At 35.3% G+C, this 23,680-nt stretch overlaps 1 protein-coding gene across 6 annotated transcripts in view; it reads right to left on the bottom strand.

Moving 5' to 3' along the window:
- Positions 1-23,680, bottom strand: part of RAPGEF6 (Rap guanine nucleotide exchange factor 6) — a 183,999-nt gene that overhangs the window by 43,501 nt on the left and 116,818 nt on the right. For all 6 annotated transcript variants that reach the window (XM_055301416.1, XM_055301418.1, XM_055301420.1 and 3 more), the window contains 3 exons: positions 21,942-22,050; positions 13,293-13,533; positions 6,613-6,770 (listed from right to left, as the gene is read on the bottom strand). In XM_055301416.1, coding sequence (XP_055157391.1) covers positions 6,613-6,770; positions 13,293-13,533; positions 21,942-22,050 — 508 coding nt within the window. The remainder of the gene's footprint in view (positions 1-6,612; positions 6,771-13,292; positions 13,534-21,941; positions 22,051-23,680) is intronic.

The following is a 23,680-nucleotide window of genomic DNA, read 5'->3' as shown; positions in this document are numbered from 1 at the left end:
TTTTCCTATTGTTATATTTTAACACAGGAAAATTTTAAATATTCATGGAGTTAAACCTTAGACTTTATCTTTGTGATTTCTGCTATTAGTAGACAAATCCTAATTCAGTATATACACAAGTAAATAATGATATCCCTTTCCTCCTATTCTACCTTATCTTGTCGTATTGCATTGGCTAAACTCCCAAAACAATGTTCACTATGATGACACTGGGCTAATTTTTAGTATTGTTCAATGTAAGTAAAAAGTGATTTGACAGCATGAACACATGGTATATTTCCCAATATTTCTTAATATTAATTATAAATATACTGAATGTTAATATCTAATATTCACCAACTTCCTGATAATAAATCATTAAAAGATTTTGTTCTTGGGACACCTAGGTGGCTCAGTGGTTGAGCGTCTGGCTTTGGCTCAGGTTGTGATCCTAGAGTCCCAGGATCGAGTCTTGCATCGGGCTCCCTGCATAGAGCCTGCTTCTCCCTCTGCCTGTGTCTCTGCCTCTCTCTTTCTCTCATGAATAAATAAAATCTTGGAAAAAAAATTTTTTTTGCTTTTTAAATTGGGAAAAATGTATTATTTGTGGGTTTTTTTTGGTAAGGACTACAATTGGATTGGGAGATTTTGATGGCTCAAGTAATTATATATGGCACTATCTTACCATCTCTACATACATGATTAACTTTTAGAGATGAAGAAAAATGACCAATTTGTCCCAAACCATCTCAAGTACAATTCTGACTAGAGCAAAGAAAAGAGTAACAAAAGAGATGGGGCAGAAGATAATTCCACAGAATAAGGTACTACTGTGAGGTTCACAGCACAAAAAGAGACAGACGCCCAAGACTGGAAAATTCAACTAAACATATATGAATGCCAGGAAAATGGAGTCTTAAGTGTTCTAAGTTCACTGTCAAGTTGAAGCAGAAGGCTTCAGGTATTCAGTCAAGTCCCTGTCCTAAGATATATGCACCAAACATGCTTTCTTGATGTATGCAAATATTTGAGTCACCAAAAGCCTCTTGTTCATAATTTTTTTGCAGTGAGTCAATCTTTAGGGTGCTTGCTGACATCAGGTTTCTAAACCTCCAAGTCTTAAGGTTAGACTGCTTTATAAACCACCCCAGTCAGAGATGCTTGAAAATGTTTTCCAGCAGAGGGAAATTACAGTTTGTCAAGAGAAAGACAGTAGACAAAAGGGTTTCATTATCCCCCTGAACTCCATAAAAAAGGTCAAACAACTGACTATTGCTATCTGTACTGTTCCTAGCCTCTCTATAAAAATAGGCCTCAGTTGTATGGGGCTCTAGAATTGGATTAGTTTACTAGGTCTTTGCCAGCAGGACTGGTTGACCTTGAGGGAAAGTGGAAATGCTCTGATCCCTTTTATTAATTTCTTCAGATAAAGCTATTCACAAAGAGGGACGCCTGGGTGGCTCAGTGGTTGAGCATTTGCCTTTGGCTCAGGGGATGATCTTGGGGTCCTGGGGATCGAGTGCTGCATCATGTTCCCTGCAGAGAGCTTGATTCTCCTTCTGCCTATGTCTCTGCCTCCCTCTCCGTGTCTATCATAATAAATAAATAAAAAAAACAAAATTGAAAAAAAAAAAAAGCTTTCACAAAGACACACTAGGAATTTGCACACATTTCATTTTTTCTTCTTTTATATCCAAATACTATTAACATCTTCTGGGAAGGAACTCAGACTTGTGTATCTTGTTAAACAGTATTTAAAAAGTCATACTCTGTTAAAGCTATTTGTTTCCCACGTGAAGGCCAAACTGTTACATAATCACATCACATAAGAGGGATCCGGACACCATGAATGGGTACGTCTAAAATAGATCCAAAAAGGGATTATCTAAGGGCACCCTATTATCTAAACCCTGATAAATCTGCCAAGGTATTAAATACCAAACCAGAAAATGATTTGGAAAAACATTAGAGGAAAACATTTTTTTGCACTATTATCATTGTCTCAGTAAAAATTCTTCTGTTTTAAAACTGTGACATATATAACATACATATTCTTCACTAACATGTTTGTTGTTAGAGAGACATCATATGTGTCAAGTAATATTTAACACAGGGAAGATACTTTAATGTCATGTGATCAGATGAATGGTAGACATGAGGTTAGAGTAAAGGTGAATCAAGAAAAATGATCATTTCAAATTTTAGGCATGAAACAAATGCACATAAAAATATAACCGTATTATAATATAATTCATATTTTCATTCATAATATAATTCATATTTTATTTAAAAAATCTTATGTAACAGGTAAATGAATTTAAGAAAAGGAATCTCCAATATCTGAACTTTCAACCCAAAGGCAGAATTTCTAGAATGCTAACTATAATACTCCTGAATAAAATAACTAACATACTCGAAGGATTCATGTATTGACTGACCCTGATATTACAATAAAGATGGGGACTTTTTAAATAAGATGGTAAGGACAAAACCAAAGACTGTCTATTGATCATACTTTAAGTTGTTAATCGAAGAATAAGTATTTATGGAGTGCTGGTTATATGTCAACAATGTTCCAAGTCATGAAGATATAGTACTAAATGAGATGGAACAGTCTCAGCTCTCAGGGACTTGCTTATAGTAAAGAGAGTAAGTGTTGGTTCATAGAAAGACAACCCATATGGTGAGAAGTTTCACTAAGAAAACAAGGCAGGGGTATAAGAGTAGAGATAAAGGATTGACACATTTGTTCTGTAAAGGGCCAAACAGTAAATATTTTAAGCTTTGCTGGACAAGAGGCAAAAGAGGTGATATTCTGTAGGTACATATATATAATAAAAAATAAATTTCCACAAGAGTTTTCACAAAAATTCAAAATCTGACAATATAAACATAAAATATGGAAAGTTATATATAAACACAGATTTAGGCAACACTGTAAACACTCAAAAGGGGACTGGTGAAATGAAATGCTGTCAGCTGTTTAGAAAACTGTGGTAGAACAACAATACATTCTGAAGCAGGAAAGTATTTAAGATATACTGCCAGGGGATATGGGCTATGTAGAAGAAAAGTATAGCATATAATTTGGGATGAAGAGAGTGGTGAACACATTTTATGTGCACTGAACTGTCTGGAAGGATATATGAAAAAGAAAGAATAGTTAATTCTGAGGAGTGGAGACTTATATTCTATCCTTTCTCTGCAGTTTGATTTTTAAAAAAATTTATGCTCTTTTAAAATAAAAAATTAGGGATGCCTGAGGGGCTCAGCAGTTGAATGTCTGTCTTTGGCTCATGGAGTGATCCTGGAGTTCGGGGATCGAGTCCCGCATCAGGCTCCCTGCATGGAGCCTGCTTCTTCCTCTGCCTGTGTCTCTGCCTCTCTCTTTTTGTGTCTCTCATTAATGAATAAATAAGATCTTTAAAAAATAAGGAAAGAAAAATAAAAAATTAAAATAACTCAGACTTGTAATACTGAATCTGAAAGATTACTAAATATTAAAGAAATCAAATAAAAGGTTTGTTCATTAAATGAAAAAGATGTAAACAAAAAGTAGATCCAGAAAAAAAATTTCTAGTTTTAGAATCCCTTTGACCACACCCTGAGTTCTTTAAGGCTTCATCTGATATTAGGTCAAAAATTTTAAAAAAGCATATAAGTTACAGAACAGCATGCATACTCTGTTCTATAACTATAAAGATCTATCTATTCAAGGAAAATGATGAAAAGAATACACACCAGTTTACACTGGCAAGCTTGCAGAATAAAGCTACTTTATTCAACTCTGTACCATATGACTTTTTTAAAATAATAAAGCAGGGATGCCTGGGTGGCTCAGTGGTTGAGCGTCTGCCTTCAGCTCAGGGCATGATCCCAGGGTTTGGGCATAGAATCCCACATCAGGCTCCCTGCAGAGAACCTTGCTTCTCCCTCTGCCTGTGTTCTCTGCTTCTCTCTCTCTGTTTTTCATTAAGAGATCAATTAAAATCTTAAATAAAAATAAAAATAAAAAAACACTACACAGAAACATAAGCAATGGAATACCACAGTCTTCATGATACTTACAGTAAAAACCAATAGCTTAGGCAGCAAAACAAAGCAAAATCACAGAAAAGTCAGAAATCAAAAGCAAACTATTAACAGTTCTGTGGCTTTAACCCTACTCTCTAACAACAACTTTAAACAAGCAGCATAAACATAGCTGAGATGAACAGCAAGTTAATCAGACCTGGCTGATGTCACACATGTACTGTAATATATACACACGTGACATACACAGCTAACCTAAAATCCGGTGCTGTACTCTATAATTCAAGGAACTGATTTAGAAACAAGTGGTAATGAGTATTTTACTCAACACAGATTCAACAGCACCACGAAAGCGGTTTCATAAAGTTGCACATTTTGGAGTTTAAAAACATAATTTATAAGTTAAATACTTATCTTGTATGTGTTCATTACATTGCTGGTATGGACTCAGGCTGAAGACTGAGTTTTGTAGATGGACCTTTTCTGAACAGATTTTATAAGAGCATCTTTGGCTCTTTCATCATGTTTTCAATGACCAAACTATGCAATCAATTAAATGGAGTAGCACTTCCTCTTCAAAAATCTGTATTTCAGTTCAATGGGGCTTACAGTGTCTAAATTTTAGTAATTCCAAATTCTTCCCTCCGTTCTCCCAGCTAAATCCCGAAATAACCGCTCTGTGCTCTCTCTACAACCATACCTTATTTCCTCACTCCCACTTCTAGATATGCCACTGACAAAAATGCAGCCATAAAAATCATTTAATTTAAAAATCATCTGTCCCTAAATAACATCTTACGGAAGTATGCACTTAGTATGTGCTTTGGTAGTGTAAAAATATCTTATTTGTGAGTGTTATGTAAGAAGTACTGCTATAGGAAACAGACAAATTCATGAAAATAAATTCCCATGCTCCTACTTGAAAGCAATGTAAGAAAGACAATGAAAATGTGCTAAAGATTTCTGGGAAAAGAGGGACTGCCTTCCTAGATAAGGTAACATTTGAGGTCAGCATCATGGAACAAGAAAAAGTTCTTAGGATATGTAAGCAGAGAACACCACAGGCAGCATAAAGCATGAGCAAAGAAATCACAGTTGTGAAGATATGTGTCACACTCAGGAAAGACAGATGAGGTTAGAGTGGGGATAATGGCAGGAACAGCAGGCCATTAAACCCCAAGGGGGTTTACAATCATGCTGTAAAAACTGGACATTGATAATTATTATGTTACTGTAAGGTTACAAATCCACTCTGCCTTGTCATGATGGGGCTCAGACTGTGTAAAACCACATTCTTCTTTGCCAACTGGCCACTTCTTAGATTATGCCAAAAAAGAGGCATCAAAAGCAATTGTCAGGTTAGAGAATGGAAAGAATTGCTGCTTTATGTTTCTTCTTAGTACTTGCTTCTTTACCATTTTAGGTAAATAGTTAACTTTATACCTTAACAACAATTCCTTTTATTAAATTTATTAAGTATCTGCTTATGACTGAAGCTTGACTAATACAAGAAGCACTAGAAATTCCTAAAACAAAATAATGATTCATTAAAATCTTTGCTCCAGAAAGAACAGTGGTAGTCATGTCAAGAGAAGGATGTGTCAAAGACAGATTATTGGGTTTAGTACTCTCTAATATTCAAGAGGCAACTGAAATTAAAAAAACAAAAACAAAACCCAATGTACAGAATAAATTTCACCAAACTGTGTTTTTATGTTATGTCCAGTTTTTATTCAAGCTGCTATAAACTTTACTATTACACTTATATTCCCTCCTTTCTAATACTCAGATTCATATAATTGAGCTTCCTCCCTTTTGACAATAACTGTTAGAAACTTCAGCATGAAAACTGAGGCTGAATCACAACTACACTAATCTCTGTAGACCTACCTTTTTTCTCTCTTCTTGGACCCAATTATATATATTTCAGTTTTAGTTGTATGTGTCTTCTACTGAAAGCAATCTCAAATCCTTTCCAGTGATGGATATACTAATAATTCTTAAGTTTTTCTTTCTTGTAATGACATTTTATATTATACCGGTAAGTAACAATTTCTGCCTCAGGGCAGAAATAGATGCAGAAAAATTAACTTGATGTCCCACATGATGTTTAAACCCAAAAACAGTAATGAAAAGATGCTAGTAGTATATTTAATTAACAACACATGACAATAAAACTCTAGCTTCAGGTGCTGGGGGAAAAATGTGTTTCTAGAAAATTACTAACACATTTCAGTACATCACAGATGAGGCCACTGAGCCTACAATAAATTCTCTTCCCCTTTTCCACACCCTGAATAATTTGTTTCTTGACTGCGAAGCATTTCATAACTGCTTTCATTTCACTGCTCTGATAAGGGTTACCAAAAGACACCTAAATGTAATGTCTTTTCTATTTACTTCTACTTCATATTGGAGTAAGCACCATTCCATTCCAGCTTATACAAAAACACACAATGTTCTCTTTAGACTTTTGCAATAAGTCATAACCTTGACATAAGAGGGATGCAAGCAAATATACTATTTGATACACAAGGCTCCACCACCTAATTTGTCACTTTGGCAACAAAATGGCTATATGAAATTACAAATAAAAATTACCTGAAGGATTAGAAAAATCCAACATGCTGGTGGTAGGCTGCAAGAGATCAGGGCTGCTGGATGAGAGTGTTCCAGGAATAGGCATGATAGCCAGACTGTGCCTGCAGTGTCTTGTTCCCACAATGCTGTCATCTTGTGACTGGCTCAGGCCTCCATCACTTCAAAAGAATGTCACATATCACTTTAAAGTATTTGAGAATTCTTAATGGAGTAAACATTTCTTTCCTTTGTACACTAAGGCATGAAGACCAATTCAAAGTGGTGACTTAAAAAAATTATATAATTACAGCAATTTAAAAAACAGGACTATAATAATGAATACACTAAAATAAAATTTACTTATATACTAAACATTTAACCTATACATCTAAGTAATTCTACTACCTCATAAAGAAACAGTCATACTGCGTTTCTGTTGGTTTTGGTAGAGAAATTAAACCTGAACATTCAGGGAGCCTTTAAGATCAGCTAGTTTGGTGAACACTAATGCATGTATCCAACAATGTATAACACTACAGCAAAGTCTGCATTCTCAACCTAATAGGTTGGTGATCTTCTAGGCAAAGGACAGAGATGGATCTAAATCTGAACCAAAAACAGCAGGCTGTAGAAAACAAAGGGGCCAGGTCCAAGCAAAAAACAAGAGAAGTCTTTAAATGTATGAATAACCTGAGAATTGGCCAAACCAGTGAAAATGGGGAAATTAGGGGAGACAGCACGCAGAAAAACAGTGAACACTGGGTACATGTGACAAGTAGAAAGAGGAACAAAGAGGACCAGAAATCAAAATAGAGGAAAAAGAATCATATAGTCTAATCATATAGTCTCTAAAGTTTATTCTAAGGACACATTTTTTGTGTGTTACCTCAAGTCTAATTATTTACCTGTTGATGAGAGACCCAGACCACAGCAGAAAGCAAGTCCTCTAAAGTTAATTCCCTTTAAAGGTTTCCAAAATATCAATCAAATGGTCATATTTAGAAAAATGAAACACTCCTCTTTTAAAATACTTTAAAAGTTGAGAAGCCAGCCCCTAACCCGGCATGGGTGTGGGACCTGGGATCCAACCTGTGGCTTCCTGCCTGGCTTCAGAGGGTACAGCAACCTTCCAGGCCTTTCTAAGTTCCTGAGAAAGCACAACATGAGCAAGGCCTCCCACAGTGCACCTGGTACCTTCTCAGACTCAAGGGAGGCTCTGGGCTTGAAGAGGGGAAAGCCGGGGGGGGGGGAGGGGGGGGACGACGACGACACAGAATGTCTTCCTCACTTGGGAAGTCAGCATAAGACCTAGCAAGGCCACCCTGAATCCACACCCCAGCATTTCATTCATTAGATAATAGGTGCATTACTGCCAAATGACCTTATAATAACCCAGGCACCTTCTAAAGGATTTATGGTTTTGAATTGCTGCTTTTAATAATATTTGTTACATTTATACTTAACAGGAAAAATACGTTAAAGGGTTAAACCAATCGTTTAGGTTAACATTAATTCTCATCTATGTTTTATTCAATGTAGTGTTCTACCCAGTACTTGTTACATATACAGAAGTATCACAGAATACTTACCTGCTACCATGGAATGGATTAAATGAGTGGTAGGAGATACATCTAGAATATGTTAGAAGTAAAAAATAGGATTTAGGCAGATTAGGAAACTATGCCAGATGAAGTGCAGAGGACAGTTAAATAAACAACTAAAGGACTGCTAACAGCCAGACAAGGAAGAGAGAGCTAGGACAAGCAAGACTGCAAAGGAGTCAGGGAAAAGCATGAAGACATGGAAGAAAGCAAAAGTAAGTGTCTCAAGAGCCAGCTATGTGTGTGTGTATGTATGTATATATACACACACACACACACACACACACACACATATAAATTTGAGTTATTAGCTATATGACCTCAGAGAAATTTGTTTCTGTACCTTGGTTTCCTCATCTAAAAATGTGACTGATACTCTCTCCCAGAGCTGCCTTAAGGATTAAATTAGGTTATGTAGGTGAAGATTTTGGAAGAGAGGAACATACAATTCCAACTTTTAAGAAAATAGTGAAGTACTTTTACTCAAGTTAAAATAAAACAGTACACACCTAGAAAGAATTTTTAAGGAATTCATACTGAAAAACAGAGAACGCAGGTGAATACAACAGGGACTATAGGAATAGGAAGTGTTTACCTGGGGAGAGAAAGCAGTCTAACCTGACAGAAATAAGGCTAAGAAAATACAATATCTGATAGGAATTTGTGCTTATGCTAAATTAGTTCCTTATAATTTGGTGTGTGTTGCTAAAGATCAGAGCTAAATGTTTCAAGGTTAGGTATGAGAGAAAATGGAAGGTGGCTTTCAGAGAAAATTGTACTTACAGCTTTGTAAGTAATCTCCAACAATTTAAATTATATGGAAAATAAATATTTAAAAACATAACAAGCTTTCTAACTTAATTTATTTACAAAAACAATCTGCCAATCTTTGAACACAGAGGGTCAAGTAACTGAATCCAAAGAAGCAAACTATTAAAAAAGTTAGCCAGTCCTATCAATAACCACAGTAGAAGCAATTTAACAAGGTTAAAAAGTTGTAATTTTCTATTAAAGGGAATTGGCTGCAGTAGTTGCAGTAAGATGGAATTCACAATGGAGACTGAGAAAAGTGCATGAAACACTAAAAAGTCCTTCTCTCTTTTACTGATGTTATTTAACATTACCTCTGTTTTTTAATAAGCAAAGACAGGACACTGTACAGATATAATAATGTAAAACTGGTAATAAATTCACGGTAATTAAGGTGTGAGCATGTATAAATGAAAACTACACTAATGTTATGTACAACTCATGCTATGACATGAATGAAACAGTATCTAATTGGCAAAATATCCATGCTTGTTTGGAAGCTGAACTGATAAAGTCCATTTGCAATTATGTCATTTCTTACCAAAACAGTCTCCTGAGAAGATGATGCAGTAACAGAAACAAAGATAGTTTTGAAAAATTCCTCAATAGTCCCCAACACTAAATCCACGTAGAATAAAAATTGTATTTTAGTTTCATATTATGATACTGAAAAGGCTAAAAAAAACCTAAAAGCTGAGTGATTTAAAAAAATAGGAAACTGGGTTTCCTAAATTTCGAAATATTCTCAAGTCAATAAATACCCATTGCTATGTCATTCACAGAGGTTCCTGAAAATGAGTAAATTTTTTCCACTTGCAATTTTTAGGAGAATTCTTTCATTTTAAAATTATGTCATGGTTAGGGACTTTGGGTATTATCTATTCTTATCTCAACTATTTGTTCCTTCCTTCCTTTCATATTCTTTGCTTGTCTGACAGATGTAGGTACTTTTTCTTCCAGTATTTCTATGACAACTCTTAAGAGAACTGAGCGCTGCAAAAGGCAGGGATCAAGGGCCTCCTTTCAAAGAACCCTGACACACATAGGAGATACTTAGGATTGTGGAACTAAATTCATTAAAATTTTTTTCTCACTTAAAAAATATTCATAGTAGAAAATTTAAAAAATATAGTGAACAAGAAAATTATAACACCACACCCTATAGATAAATAATAAAAATATGTAATATTTTTCCTTTCAGTTATTTTTACAATATATAGCACAATCTATTTAACCAATCCCTTGTAGCTAGACATCTAGGGTATTTCCAATTTTGTTTCATTACAGATAATACTACTAAGAACATCTGTATATAGATCTTCACCTAATTATTAGAAATGGAATTACTGACTCAAAGGCATGAATGTTTTTAAAACTCTCAATTAAAAAATGCCCAAATGCTTAATGAAAAGGTTGCATGGTTTCATAATTCCACAGCAGTCTGAGCTTATTATCTGATATTATCAATTCGGGCCCTGACTATTCTCTTGTCAATCTGTGAAGAAACAAATGTTTTAAAAATAAATTGTGTATCCTTGATTACTATTGATACAGCATACGTGATTCACATCCTCTGCCTAATTTTCCACTGAAGTTTTAGTGATTTTTTTGTGTGTATCTATTAAAAGCTACCCTAATTCATTTGTAATGATCAAGTGCCAAGAAATAGGACATACATTCATTCTCAAAACTGCAAAGCAACCAGTCTGGCAAATTAGTTTTCTCTGTAAAACAGGTTCCAGGAGAAAACCTTTATGATTTCTACTAAAATAACCTATTTTGGGGGGATTTATATGGCTGAAATTATTAGCATTTTACTTCACTGAAACATGTTTAGAAGAGATAGTTTAATATTAACTCCTGAAGTGCAGTATTTTATTAATGTTTGCATTCATAGCCAATAGCCTATTGGCACAAGAGACTCAATACATCACTAAATGGAAAAAAAAATTCCCTTCTGAGTGAACTATTTCTACTAGATTTTTCATTCTGTGGGGTACCAATATAAAGCAATAATGCTTAAAATACTCAAATGACTGCTCCTGGCCACATTAATTTCTATGACTTCTACTGTAACTGAAGATAGAATCCAGCAGTAAAACCAATTCCCATGCCCTAAAGGAGATACTGTAGAGATCAGCTGCCTGACCTTCAGACAGAGCTGACTGTAATCTGACACTAAACAAGCAAAAGTCAGTTAAACCACTGTTCTCTGATTCTACAGAACATGTCACAATTATGCCCCTGTTCAAATAAAAACCAGTTAAGACAGTATGTATTCCACACCAAATCCACCAGGATTTCCAGCCATGGAAAAGCACTTAACTATCTCTCCTGCTTCATTACTATATGCACACACACAAGGCATTACCTCTTGAGAACTCCCTTTGTGAACTCTTCTCTGCCTTCTGATCCTCTGTTTTCCCTTTTCCTCATTGCCCTTATAAAGCTTCTGGTCATCCAAAATAGTCTTCTATCTTTATATTGAGAGCTAGCCCCTCTTATATTCTCCTTACTTAATTCTCATTCATAAGAATAAGACTATTCTTCCAGTGTTTGCTATCCTGCTATCATACTACAGTATGCTCAATATTAAAAAAACTTTGCTATTTTAAAGTTATCAATTTTATAAACTTGCCTCAAGGAGGGCAGTTGCTAAGAAACAATAAGTAACAGACTGTAGAAATGAGTGACATTTAAGAGCAGAGCTCAGGATGTGTCAATTCTCTGTGAGCCCCAAATTAAATAAAAAACAAATATGTTTCCAACTGGAAAATAAGAACTCAGGAAGAAGAGCATTTTCTGATCAGGCACTCTTTGAGATCTTGAACTCTAAAAAGTTGGGAGTTGATATCTACCTACTTCCAAGTTGCCTCCTAATTAGTGTCCTTGCTATTACTACTACTACATCATGCTGCACTGTCAACCCCAAACCACCAAACACAACTAACAGAGCCTCTATGGCTCCCTCCAATGACATGATGAGAGTCCATATCTTCAGTAAAATATTCAAAGTTCATCATAATGTAGCACTTATCTATCTCTCCTGCTTCATCACTATATGCACACACACAAATACACTCTACCTAACCTACCAAGCTTGTTCTTGCCTTTGTATGTATCAAAACATTTATCATCCTGTAATGTTTGCTCTCCCTTTTTAGATCATCAACTCTTGGAGAATAAAAAACCTGCTCTTTCTATAGTTCTATAGTTGGACACTATGCCTAGTGTATACTGTGTGGAGAATAAAGGGTTCATGATATGAATTCCTGAGAGGTAGGAACTACCTCTTTTAAGCTCTATAATGCTCACTGAGCATAGTGCTGGGAACTACCAGGAGTCAAATATTCTCTGTAAGTATGTTGTACTTGAATATGCTTTCTTTTCCTTTTTTTTTCTCATTCACTGTCTTAAATTTTTTTTTTAATTTTTATTTATTTATGATAGGCACACAGTGAGAGAGAGAGAGGCAGAGACACAGACAGAGGGAGAAGCAGGCTCCATGCACCGGGAGCCCGACGTGGGATTCGATCCCGGGTCTCCAGGATCGCGCCCTGGGCCAAAGGCAGGCACTAAACCGCTGCGCCACCCAGGGATCCCTCACTGTCTTAAATTATCCTACAAATACTAAGTGCCTTCTACGTGCTAAGTACTGAACTTGATTAGAACTTCTGTGATTCTTTTAAGTAGCTAATGTAAAATATATAGATATAATATATATGCTAGACTCATTCCCAGTAGTGACCCTTCAGTGTCACTGAATTCCTAAGTGTCACTGATTCCCTAAGTATTTTAGAGACTTCTATTTAAAATCTCAAGGTTTTATTCAGTTTTGATGACCTCTCAATTTAGAAATAGAAACATTTTGATTAAAAAGGTCACTTAGAATTCAGGAAGGAATAAATAGTGCAATAAGAAAAAGATGATTTAAAGGACAAAAAAACTAGTATCAGCAAAGGTATCCCTAAGTTTTAAGATGTCCCAATTTGTACATCAAAGGACTGAAATTAGACCAAAAATACACAAGATTTCAAAAACTAAAACAGGTAGTCATTCCTAAAATTCAAAACAAAGCTACTGGAAGAATATATAATCTAGCAGTGGTAATATCATAGAAACAATGGAAACATATTGGGAATTTATTTTCTTATTTGTGGATTACTTACAGATTTTATGATGCGTTAGTTTTATAAAAACCAACACTGACCCCAAATTCCCATCCCCCAAATAAAATTTTACAGTCAATTGGAAAATGTTTATTACATCACTGAGATTAGCATTACCTACCTAAACAGTTTTGGAGGTAAGATACTAAACCGTGTTTTATCCAAAATTTTCCTAATTTTGTTTCTTCCACCTGAAACAGTGTTTGCTTTTATTTTCTTATTTCCTTTCTCCTGTGATGTGTGTTCAATATCTCCCGGTACATCCTGGATTGAATGGCGATTACTTTTTTTTTCAGCAATTTTAGGAATATGAGGAACACCAGATTTTTCTTGTTCAGTCCTACTAAGTAATTCTTTGAACACTGTGGAAATAAATAAATAAACTTGTCATTTCTTTTCATTAGCAAGATTTCATAGGAACAACAAATTTGAAAGATAAAGTCACTTTCTATTACGTGGCCTTTTAGTCTCATTCACTAAACATTAGAAAATTTGTACTAATCCTTCATCAGCCATATCCCACTTTTCAGTTTTTTAAGATTTTTAAGTAATCTTGATACCCCACCTGGGGTTCAAACCCATGACCCCAATATCAAGAGTCATATGCTCCACCAAATGAACCTGCCAGACACCCATAAGAACATATTCCAATTGTTTTTAAAACATTTTAAAATTTCTTGCCCAAATTAGGGCTCGAACTCATGACCCTGAGATCTAGAGTTGCATGTTTTACCAAGTGAGCCAGCCAGGTGTCCCTCGCTTCAGTTTTTATAAACGACCATACTTCTGATATTGTCCAAAAGTGATAAAAGAGTCACTGGCAAACATGGAAGTGGGCAGGCAGAATATCTGAAAAGCCCAGGGCTTCCTATTTAGCAAGAAATGCTACATAATAATAATAAGCAATATAATTGCTAGTCAACTGAAATTTTATAGAAACAAGTGTTTAGATTTTATTATTTACATGTTATTCCTTAATGTATATAAAATTTGAGACGAAATAGAAATACTGTAGTGAGGCTCAGTTTTGTAAAATTTAGCCATTTAAAAAAAAAGTTTTGCTGGACCAGGTTTTACCAGAAATCAACAGCACTAAATTTCATAATAAATGACAATTTCCTCGAGATCACATTTATGAGAGTTCTATCACTGAGTAAAGAAGCTAATAAAAATTCACTACAGGGGTCTGAAGCAAATGACCTATTATTGTTAGGTAACTTCATGTTAACTCAAAGTCTGAAGAGTTATTTCATCCTTAAGGAAAGTGAAAGCACACTGGAAGTTGTGCCTGTCTTGCAATCTCTGCCTAGATCAGATTTTTCACCTTGTCAGTGGGAGCTATACTTCTTTGGAATCAGGTGAAAAAAAGACTAGTCTGTGTAAGACTATCTAGTAACTATAATTAGGAATTAGCGCCACCTATTCCAGTTAGGATAACCTATATAACCTATGTTTCACTAACCAATGTCATGAAAGAATTATTTTTGGTTGTTTCAAATATGTATTCTTAAAAGACAATTCAACTACTAAGGGGAAGAAAAACCTAAAAAGATAAATGCCAATGTAGAAGGTAACCTAAAAACTCATGGTGACTGGGAAGGTCTGAAAAAAAGAAAAATGAAGCTATATATTATTGAATATTCAGGCCTTCAGAAGATACAGCTTTTAATGGTACTACTTGGTACCTTTAGAGAAGAAAAGCTTTAAACTGTATAAATGTGCACTGAAAACAGAAAACTGTGATCTTTTTGTTGTTGTTGTTGTTGTTTCAGAGATAAATCAAAAGTTTCCTTCGATATCAAATGAATAACAAGTCAGATTCCAACAGACAAAGACTTAAAGATTAATGCACTGGAACATAAAACAGCTTGATATTCAGTTGTACAAGTGGACCATCTTAAAAATTTCAACCAGGATGATATATTATCAAAGCATATAGAAAGTTTATGAAAAGCACATTTTCCATCTTTAAAATAACAGAAATCTTTAGGAGTCACATTTTAAAGATATTTTGCTTGATTAAAAAGCAATAAATTCCTTTTAGTTCCTTCTGAAAATTTTGCTTTATTTTAAGCCTAGTGGTAAAGGTAAAGATGCTGTTTAGAGCTAAAATCTATATGCACTCATGCAAAAAATATTTACTGACCTACAAACACATGCCAGGAACGCTAGCAAATGTCTGCAGATTTCCCCTATTATGGAACAGTAAGTCTAAGATACATGCATGTTACAGAAAGAATATAACCAAAGGAATGTAGCAGGAAAGGGAAAATCCTCCCTAATTAAGTCACTGTGTAAGAAGAGTTCAGTAAGGTGAGTAGACTTTAACTAGACAAAGGGAGGGGAAGGAGGAATTACTCTAGGTAGAGGATATCTCAAGTTTCAAGTCCCTGTTGCAAAAGGAAACTTCAAGAAAATTAAGATGACTGGGAAACCAGGTAGATTGGGCCTAAAAATGCTCTGGTGAGGTCTGACTTTTCTGACACACACATACACATACACACACAACACACCACAAGCAAGCAAAGTCAAAAAGACAACTTGTGGAAATATCTGCAACCTTTAAGACTAAAAGATACTGTCCTTTTTTAAAATAACACAAACAATAAAAAATAAACTCCGTATAAAAATGGAAAATGAAAAGACCTTGTGGAAAAGAAATGGTAACATGTAAAAAAGGTGCTCAATTTCCCTCATTATTAAATGATGTACATCCAATAACCCAAAAGTTGATTATATCCACTGCAGAGGCATTCTTACACAATGATAAATAAAAGTGGAGGTAGATGGAGATTAACCCACCTTATTGGTATATCTGTTTAAGTATAGAAGTACAAAGGATTTTTATTTCAAAAATATAAATAGCGAAAACTAGAAAACAACCTAAAATATCCATCAATATGACATTAGCTCAATAGATAATAATACTGCAATAGATTTCTAGTCAACAATTATACAAGTAAATCTGTATCAACTCTTGTGCAAAGATCCAGAATAATGTACACAGTGTGGTTCCACTATACCTTTCTTTAATGTTTTATTTTCTAAAACTTACACATGTATTAGTTTTATTAAAACATTAAAATGCTAATATTAAATGATCTGAGTGGGGAGATTTTCAAAGGCGTTAGAAAGCTGTGAAAGCTAAGAGGACAGACAAGCTAAAATTCTAGAGCAAGAAGATGGTAAACTAAGATTGCCTGCTTTTTCTTCTCTAAGTACAAAGTCTACACATGAAATAGTAATCAGGTAGAGGAGCTCTACTAGAGGAAAAAGAATTTTTGATGGCTTCAAGAACTGGCATAAAAACCTGGAATACAAAGAAGCCCCAAAGCAGTGCTGTATTTCAACGGGACCGATCTACTCTTAGCACAATGCAGGAGGCTGGGGACTGGCTGGAAATTTCGTACAGTCTCACAGTACTGAGGGGACAAAGCTACATAAGAGAGAAGGATGTGCAACAAATGTGACATATTTACCTGCTTGTGGCGGGGGGAAGCTCAAAAGTTAAGTTCAAAATCTTGGAAGGGCTGAACTTGAACAAAAAGACAAAAAGCTACCAGACTCTGAACCAAAAGCCATGCCTTAGGTAGAGAGTGGGGGTGAGGGCACAAGGACAAGGCCGAGAAAGCAGAATACAATTTCCCACAATCTCTCTGCACTCAGAGACAAAGTACCATTAGAGAAGGTCCCTGGATCAAGTACATGACAAATCTCACCCTCAGTCTGAAACCTGGAGACAGTCTAAGCAATTCTGTAACCCAGCCTCACCCAGCCCAATTCTCCTTACCTTATGTGTTTAAACAGAGGAAACAGCAAACCCTTTCTATGAAAAAATATTAATTTCCCTATTTGCTAAGATTTCTTCACATACTAACTAAGTACCACATACCAAAAAACATTGTAAGACACACAAAATAAGATAACCTGGAGGAGGGGGGAATACAGAGAAGAAAAGATAATCCAAACTTTGTAATGAACACACAAGAGTTTTATAATAACCATTATAAATATATTAAAGAAAATACAGGAGAAGAGAGAAAATGGGTGAAAACATGATGCAAAGACCACTGGAATTTATCAAAGGTATTCAAAGGGGGAATTCTTTTATTTTTTTTTTTAAAGATTTTATTTATTTATTCATGAGAGACAGAGAGAGGCAGAGACATAGGGCAGAGGGCAAAGCAGGCTCCTCAAGGCAGTCTGATGTGGGATTTGATCCTGGGACTCTGGGACCACATCCTGAGATACCCAGGTGTCCTTCAAAGGGGAATTCTAGGACTAAAAAAATAATTATCTAACAGTAAGCTCACTGCATGTGTTCAACAGCGGACTGGATACAGAAGAAAGGAAAACTCAGCTTAAACACCTAATAACAGGTCATTAGAAAATACCCAAATTGAAGCACAAGGAGAGGAACAAATGGAAAGAACAGAACAGAATGTAAGAGATGTATGGGACACAGATCTTTTAACATCTAAGTCACTGATCTCACATGGAAAGGAGTCAGAGTAGCAAAGGCAGTATCTCAAGTCATAATGGCCACAATATTTCTTCAAGCAAAGAGACATCAATGCATAAGCTCCAAAGTTGAGCAAAGCCCAAAACAGGATAAATACAGAGACTTATAACAAAGGATCCTTGTTATAGTTACAATTGCTCTGAGTTCTGTTTATAAGCCATGGAAAATGTCCCCCTTTTTGTTTAGCCTTCTGTGGGTTGTGGTTCTGATGTTCAGTTTCGAAAGCTTTGAGAGCTATCTCCATCTGTTTGCCTTTGTGCCACCCCTCAGTCTGGGACCTGAGCAGAGGTCTACTGGTGTGCCAGGGAAAACAATGGAGGTGCCCTTGGCTTCTTGAAGCCACAGCTCCACTAAAGGGTCCAAAAGGTTCTCCTCTGAGTTCTGGCTTGTGCAGCCTTGTGTTTCAGGCTGTTGTCAATGCTACTGGATTACTTGGAGGCTGAGGCCTGACAGAACGGAGAAAAGGAGGGGAAAAAACTGTGGAATTCCCTTTCCCATTCAAGCTTTCTCCTGAATCCTTTTTGTTTCTCCTGAATCCTTGTTAGTCTGCACATATCCAGGTTTCAGCTAGCCTTGAGTGCAGCTCAGGGGATACTGGAGTGGGAGGGGTGGTGGAGGAGGAGAATAAAAGTTTCATAGATTCATTCACTGCTCGCAGTGGGACTCTGAATTTTCCAAGTTCTTGAATGGGAGGATCATGCTTCTGGCCAGGTTTTATAGTTGAGCTTAGTGGGAAATAAAGGGTGGCATGTATTCACACCATCTCACTTGGAAATGGAACTCTTTATTTGATTTTTATTTTCACAGATATAAGACAATTATCTCAGTCAATGTCTGATATTCTGGACCTCCCTTGGTTCTGTTTCTGTTGGTTGCATTACACTGACTGTTAAGGGAGCCTCACAATCCTTGACTGTTTGCTCGACTTTGTGTTTGAAAAACTATTTTTATAAGTCAGAGGTTACTGGTAGAATCCTCAAAAGAGAATTTTTATGTTTTAAAAAACAAACCTTTTTTTAAAAGGTACCTTGTATCTTTTGCCAGGTACCTGAAGTCTGGGGCCAGAGCCAGGACCAAAAACTGAGGTCCTTCTGAGCTGCTTAGAGTAGAGCCCACACCACTTCAGAGTTAGCCATTCAAGGTACTCAGTAAAGGTTGCAATGGTAGAGTGTTCTGGCCCTAGTGGGCTCCCTAAACTAGAAACCTGTGATTTTACCCAGCAGTTCCTTTTCTCAGCTACTTTCTATGAACTGAAAATGTCCATGGGGGGAAAAAAAAGACATCTTTTTGGGGTATAGTCTCCAGAGAGGGGGAAGGGATATGACACATGCAGACTTTGTGCTCCTAACAACTGCAGGATTCCAACTCTTTAGCCTTCTCCTATTGCCCAAAGAGGCTGTGTCTCAGGTGCTTTTCTGTACTGGTGAATGTCCCAGGTCTCCAGTACACTTCTTTCTGGTGTGTCAGGTAGTTCTTAGCTCTCTTTTTGGATTTTTATATTTCTTTGTAGCTACTTTTTATATTTATGCTAACTTTCCTGGTTGTTTTCAATACTGGAAAGAGAATGCTAAAACAAGTTTCTTTAATTCATTTTGCTCAGATTTTAGGTGGCCCTTTGAATTAGAAGAGTCACACATTCTTCTTTCACTTTGGGATGGTCCCCACTATTGTTTCATGAATACTTTATTCTTCATATTTTCTTTTGGATTTCCCGGAATAATGCTCAATTCTTCTTTATTTCTTTTCTTTCTTTCTTTCTTTCTTTCTTTCTTTCTTTCTTTCTTTCTTTCTTCTTTTTTTCTTTCTCTCTTTCTCTTTCTCTCTTTCCTTTCTTTCTCTTTCTTTCTTCTTTCTCTTTCTTCCTTTCTATCATCTATCTTTTTTCCTATCATCTATCTTTCTTTTTGTTTCTTCTTTCTTTTTCTCTCTTTCTTTCCTTCCTTCCTTTTCTTTCTTTCTTTTTCTTTCTTTCTTTCTTTCTTTCTTTCTTTCTTTCTTTCTTTCTTTCTTTCTTTCTTTCTTTCTCTCTCTCTCTCTCTCTCTCTCTCTCTCTCTCTCTCTTCTTTTTCTTTCTTTTCCCTCCCTCCCTCCCTCCCTCCCTCCCTCCCTCCCTTCCTTCCTTCCTTCCTTCCTTCCTTCCTTCCTTCCTTCCTTCCCTCCCTCCCTCCCTCCCTCCCTCCCTCTGGGAGATTTCCTCAAATATACTACCTACTCCCTCTACTCAATGTTTTTGTCTTTGCTACCATATTTTAAGTCACTCGGAGTTATTTCTTTCTCAGTGACCATTTCTTTTTCCTCAAAACCCTGTTCTGGTTTTAAGAGGTGAATTTTTAAATCTAGCACAGTTCTGGAAATGTTTTTCTTCTCTGCCTTAAATTAACTATTTTTCTCCAGAATCTGTAAGCTTACTTATTGAGTTCCCCACCATGCCTCCTCAATGATCCTGGTTTCCTATGCATGGCCATCAGTTTTAATTAACACAAAATGAACAAATATAGTTTGCTCTGGTATCACCTAAACAAATTTGTCTTCTGGTCAGTTTTCCTACCTGTAGGTATTATGACTGTGAGTTCTATACAGGACCTAACTGTGCAACTTTTCTTCACTGTAATGTCAGAGGTTCTAGGGTTTTATTCCAAGTACGATATCCAGACTAAAATGCTCCATTTCTACAAATGTTTTACTAATATTCCTTTGAGACACTCTTTGGTGCTTTATTTGGGGTAAAAGTTACTGATCATACTCTGCATAGGATAAGGAATGAGGTATTGAGGACACGGGACCCCTTGTGCAGTACCACATAATGCCTGCTCTCTGCCACATCCAATCTAGAGTTCTGTTGGGCAATTATTTCTCACCAGGCAAGTAGTTCTGAGGCTTCCCTGCCTTTTATATTCTTCAGATCTTTTTCTGTCTTCCAGGGGCCATGTTACTAACCACCAAATTTACTATCTCTGTATTTTTAGACATAATAGTATTTGATACTTGCTAGTAATTATTATGTGCTGGCATAAAAAGTTACAGATAAGATAGAGTGAAGATCCTTATAAGGATCTTATGAAATACAGCTGGAGAAAGTCAAGCTTGGAGTGACAAAATCATTTGCTCTAAGTGACAGAACAAGCTCTGTTTTATTTTTCAAAATCAGAATCTTTTTAATTTAACTCAAAAGTTTTGTTTCTAGATACTAGTCCAAACTCAGGAAATCCAGAAACTGTGAAGGCTAACTTATTTTATACTAAAAAATATAATATTAGAGAATTAGAAAATTGCCAGTAGACAGTTACATATCAGATTTAAAAGGACTTAATTCAGTAGAAAGGACGCAAGTGAAAAGAGGAAAAATACCAAATGTTTCATTTTTCACTATGACTAAGTGCAGCATAAGAAGGAGTCAAAGTGAAAAAAATAAAAAACACTTCCTTTTCCATAGGCATAGCTTTTAAATTCAACTCCTAGTTTTCAAATTGCAACCCAAATGACCTAGAGGAATTTCTTCCCCTTATTCACAAAAAATGCTTTCTTTGGTAATTTTCTTTGATAATTTTCAAATTATTATACTGTTTTTATTATTGCCCTTCTCAAGTTTCAGAGAATATTCTCTGGTATCTAATGAAACAAAGTTACAGTAAGTTTTCCCTAAAAGAAAAAAAAAATGCAACTACAAGTTTAATCTTTGTTTCATTCCAACAGAAACATGATGAAAACACACTGCAAACACAGTAACCAGCATTTTTACACAGAAAGATTACACTGTTATTACAAATTTGGAATTCACTGATTGTTTTACTCAATTTATTTTCATGAACCAGCTAATCTGGCATTCATATTATTATTTCAGAAAAGCAATTCTAACTTTAGCAGTACTTTGATTTGTACATTAGCAAGGGGAATTAAGAGGCTGACTGACTTTTATGCTTCTTTCAGATCATTCTAAGGGTCGCTTGGTGCTGCCTAGCAAAGTATAGTACGTAATATCTCCTCAGTAGACATTTCATAAATGACTAATAGACTCGTACACCTATTTTAAATCTTATTTTTAAAATACAAAAAAATACAAATAAAAATGAAAATTCTAGAATACATACTACCATATCTCAACACTAAGAATCCTAAAAATGTTCAAAGAGCTTAGACGTAAACATGTTACATATTACTACTTTTTTCTCATTATAATGACTTTTCTCTTTATTACCAAACAAAACCAAAAAACAAACAAAATGCTTCAATTTATACAACAAAACTCACCAAAAATGTTGGTCTTCACAGTAAGTGCAAGATGAGTATTATTCCTTAAAATTTCAAGGGCTTTCACAAATGTAATATTTTCAAAGTTTTGTCCATTTACTTCCATTATCTTGAGAAAAGTATTTGAAAAATATAAATTAAGAGAGAAACAATATTAATTACTTCTGCAACCTTAAGTTTCATGGTGGAAAAAAGAAGAAAACTAAACAAAATGCACCCTTGTATGAACAACAGTTATCTCTATGAGAAGTGGGGTTACAACTTTCTCTATATTGTATTTACCAAATATCTATTTTTTCAAAGTTCATTCCCTCTGAGATCATATTAAAGGCATTTGTTAAAAAAAAAAAAAACCACCACACGAAACATTTTCATGTCAGATCAACTAATACAATTAGTGCATATGTATATATGTGTAAATTTTATTGAAATTTTCTAAATGCAAATTTACTGCATTTAAAAGAGAGATAACTCATTCAAAAGTGATACTCTAAATACATCTAACATCATTTCCCTGGTACTGAATGAACCAGCAACTCAAGCAACAAGCACCACTGTTATGGGTTCTTCCAGGTTGACACAGCTGAACCTTCACAGCAGGGGTTCCCAAACTTGGCTGTACCTCAAAACCATACAAAAGTTCCCTTAAAAAATACTAATTCTAACAAAAAAGGATAAAGAAATAAACATAATGAGAAAAAAAAGGATCATAGAGGACAGATGTCAGGGATTGACACAATGATTCCAACAGGATAAAAGATTAAGAAGCAAAATATTATGAAAAGGGAAAAAAACATGGAAGTAAAATTCAGAGTTGAAAAAAAGTCTTGAGTCTACATACTAAAATGGCTCATCTAGTACCATGAAAAGATAATAAAGACACTTAACAAATCTCAATGAAAATTTTGAATTCCAAGGACAGAAAACAAAGAATCTATAAGCTTCACTGTGCAGTGGCAGGTAGTGGGACAGCTAGCTAGAAAAGAAAAATAAACATTGGTTTGGACCTTTCTTGGACCATACTAGGATGATACGACACTCTTCTGTTACATCAAAGTTCTCAAGGAAAAATAACTATGACCTAAGAATATTAAGCTCCACAAAAGCCTTATCAGACATGCAAGGACAAAAAGAACTATAAGTACCTATTGCCCTTTTTTAGTAAAGTACTAGAAAAGGTACCAAGTACTAGAAGACATCTGTGAAATGAATCACAATAATGGAGACATAGATGACATGGAGGTGATCAATGAAATCAGTAAGATAGGTATGAATGTCTACAGGGTTGTTAGTGATAAACTTATGAAACTAAGTTGATACAAATGTCAAAGGATTCTTAAAAGAGAAGATAAACAATGCTAAAAATGACAATAGCTAGATATAAAATTTCAGATAATTTTAACAATAACTTGAAGGACTGAGGGAAGAAGTAAAAAGCTGATAAATTTTCTCAAGAATGAAATTATCTGATTTCACTGTTCTTTTGTGAATATGTTTAAATATGTCCAAAATAAAATACTACGGAGGATCCCTGGGTGGCTCAGTGGTTTAGTGCCTGCCTTTGGACCAGGGCGCGATCCTAGAGTCCCAGAATCGAGTCCCGCGTTGGCTCCCGGCATGAAGCCTGCTTCTCCCTCTGTGTCTCTGCTTCTATCATGAGTAAGTAAATAAAATTTTTAAAAAATAAAATAAAATAAAATACTAGAACAATAAAACACTGATTCTAGAATTCTAGTTAA

The sequence above is a fragment of the Nyctereutes procyonoides genome, unplaced genomic scaffold (genome assembly GCF_905146905.1).
Source record: "Nyctereutes procyonoides isolate TBG_1078 unplaced genomic scaffold, NYPRO_anot_genome, whole genome shotgun sequence".
NCBI lineage: Eukaryota > Metazoa > Chordata > Mammalia > Carnivora > Canidae > Nyctereutes > Nyctereutes procyonoides.
Note: the sequence above shows the minus strand (reverse complement) of the source record. Positions and strands in the feature narration are given on the sequence as shown.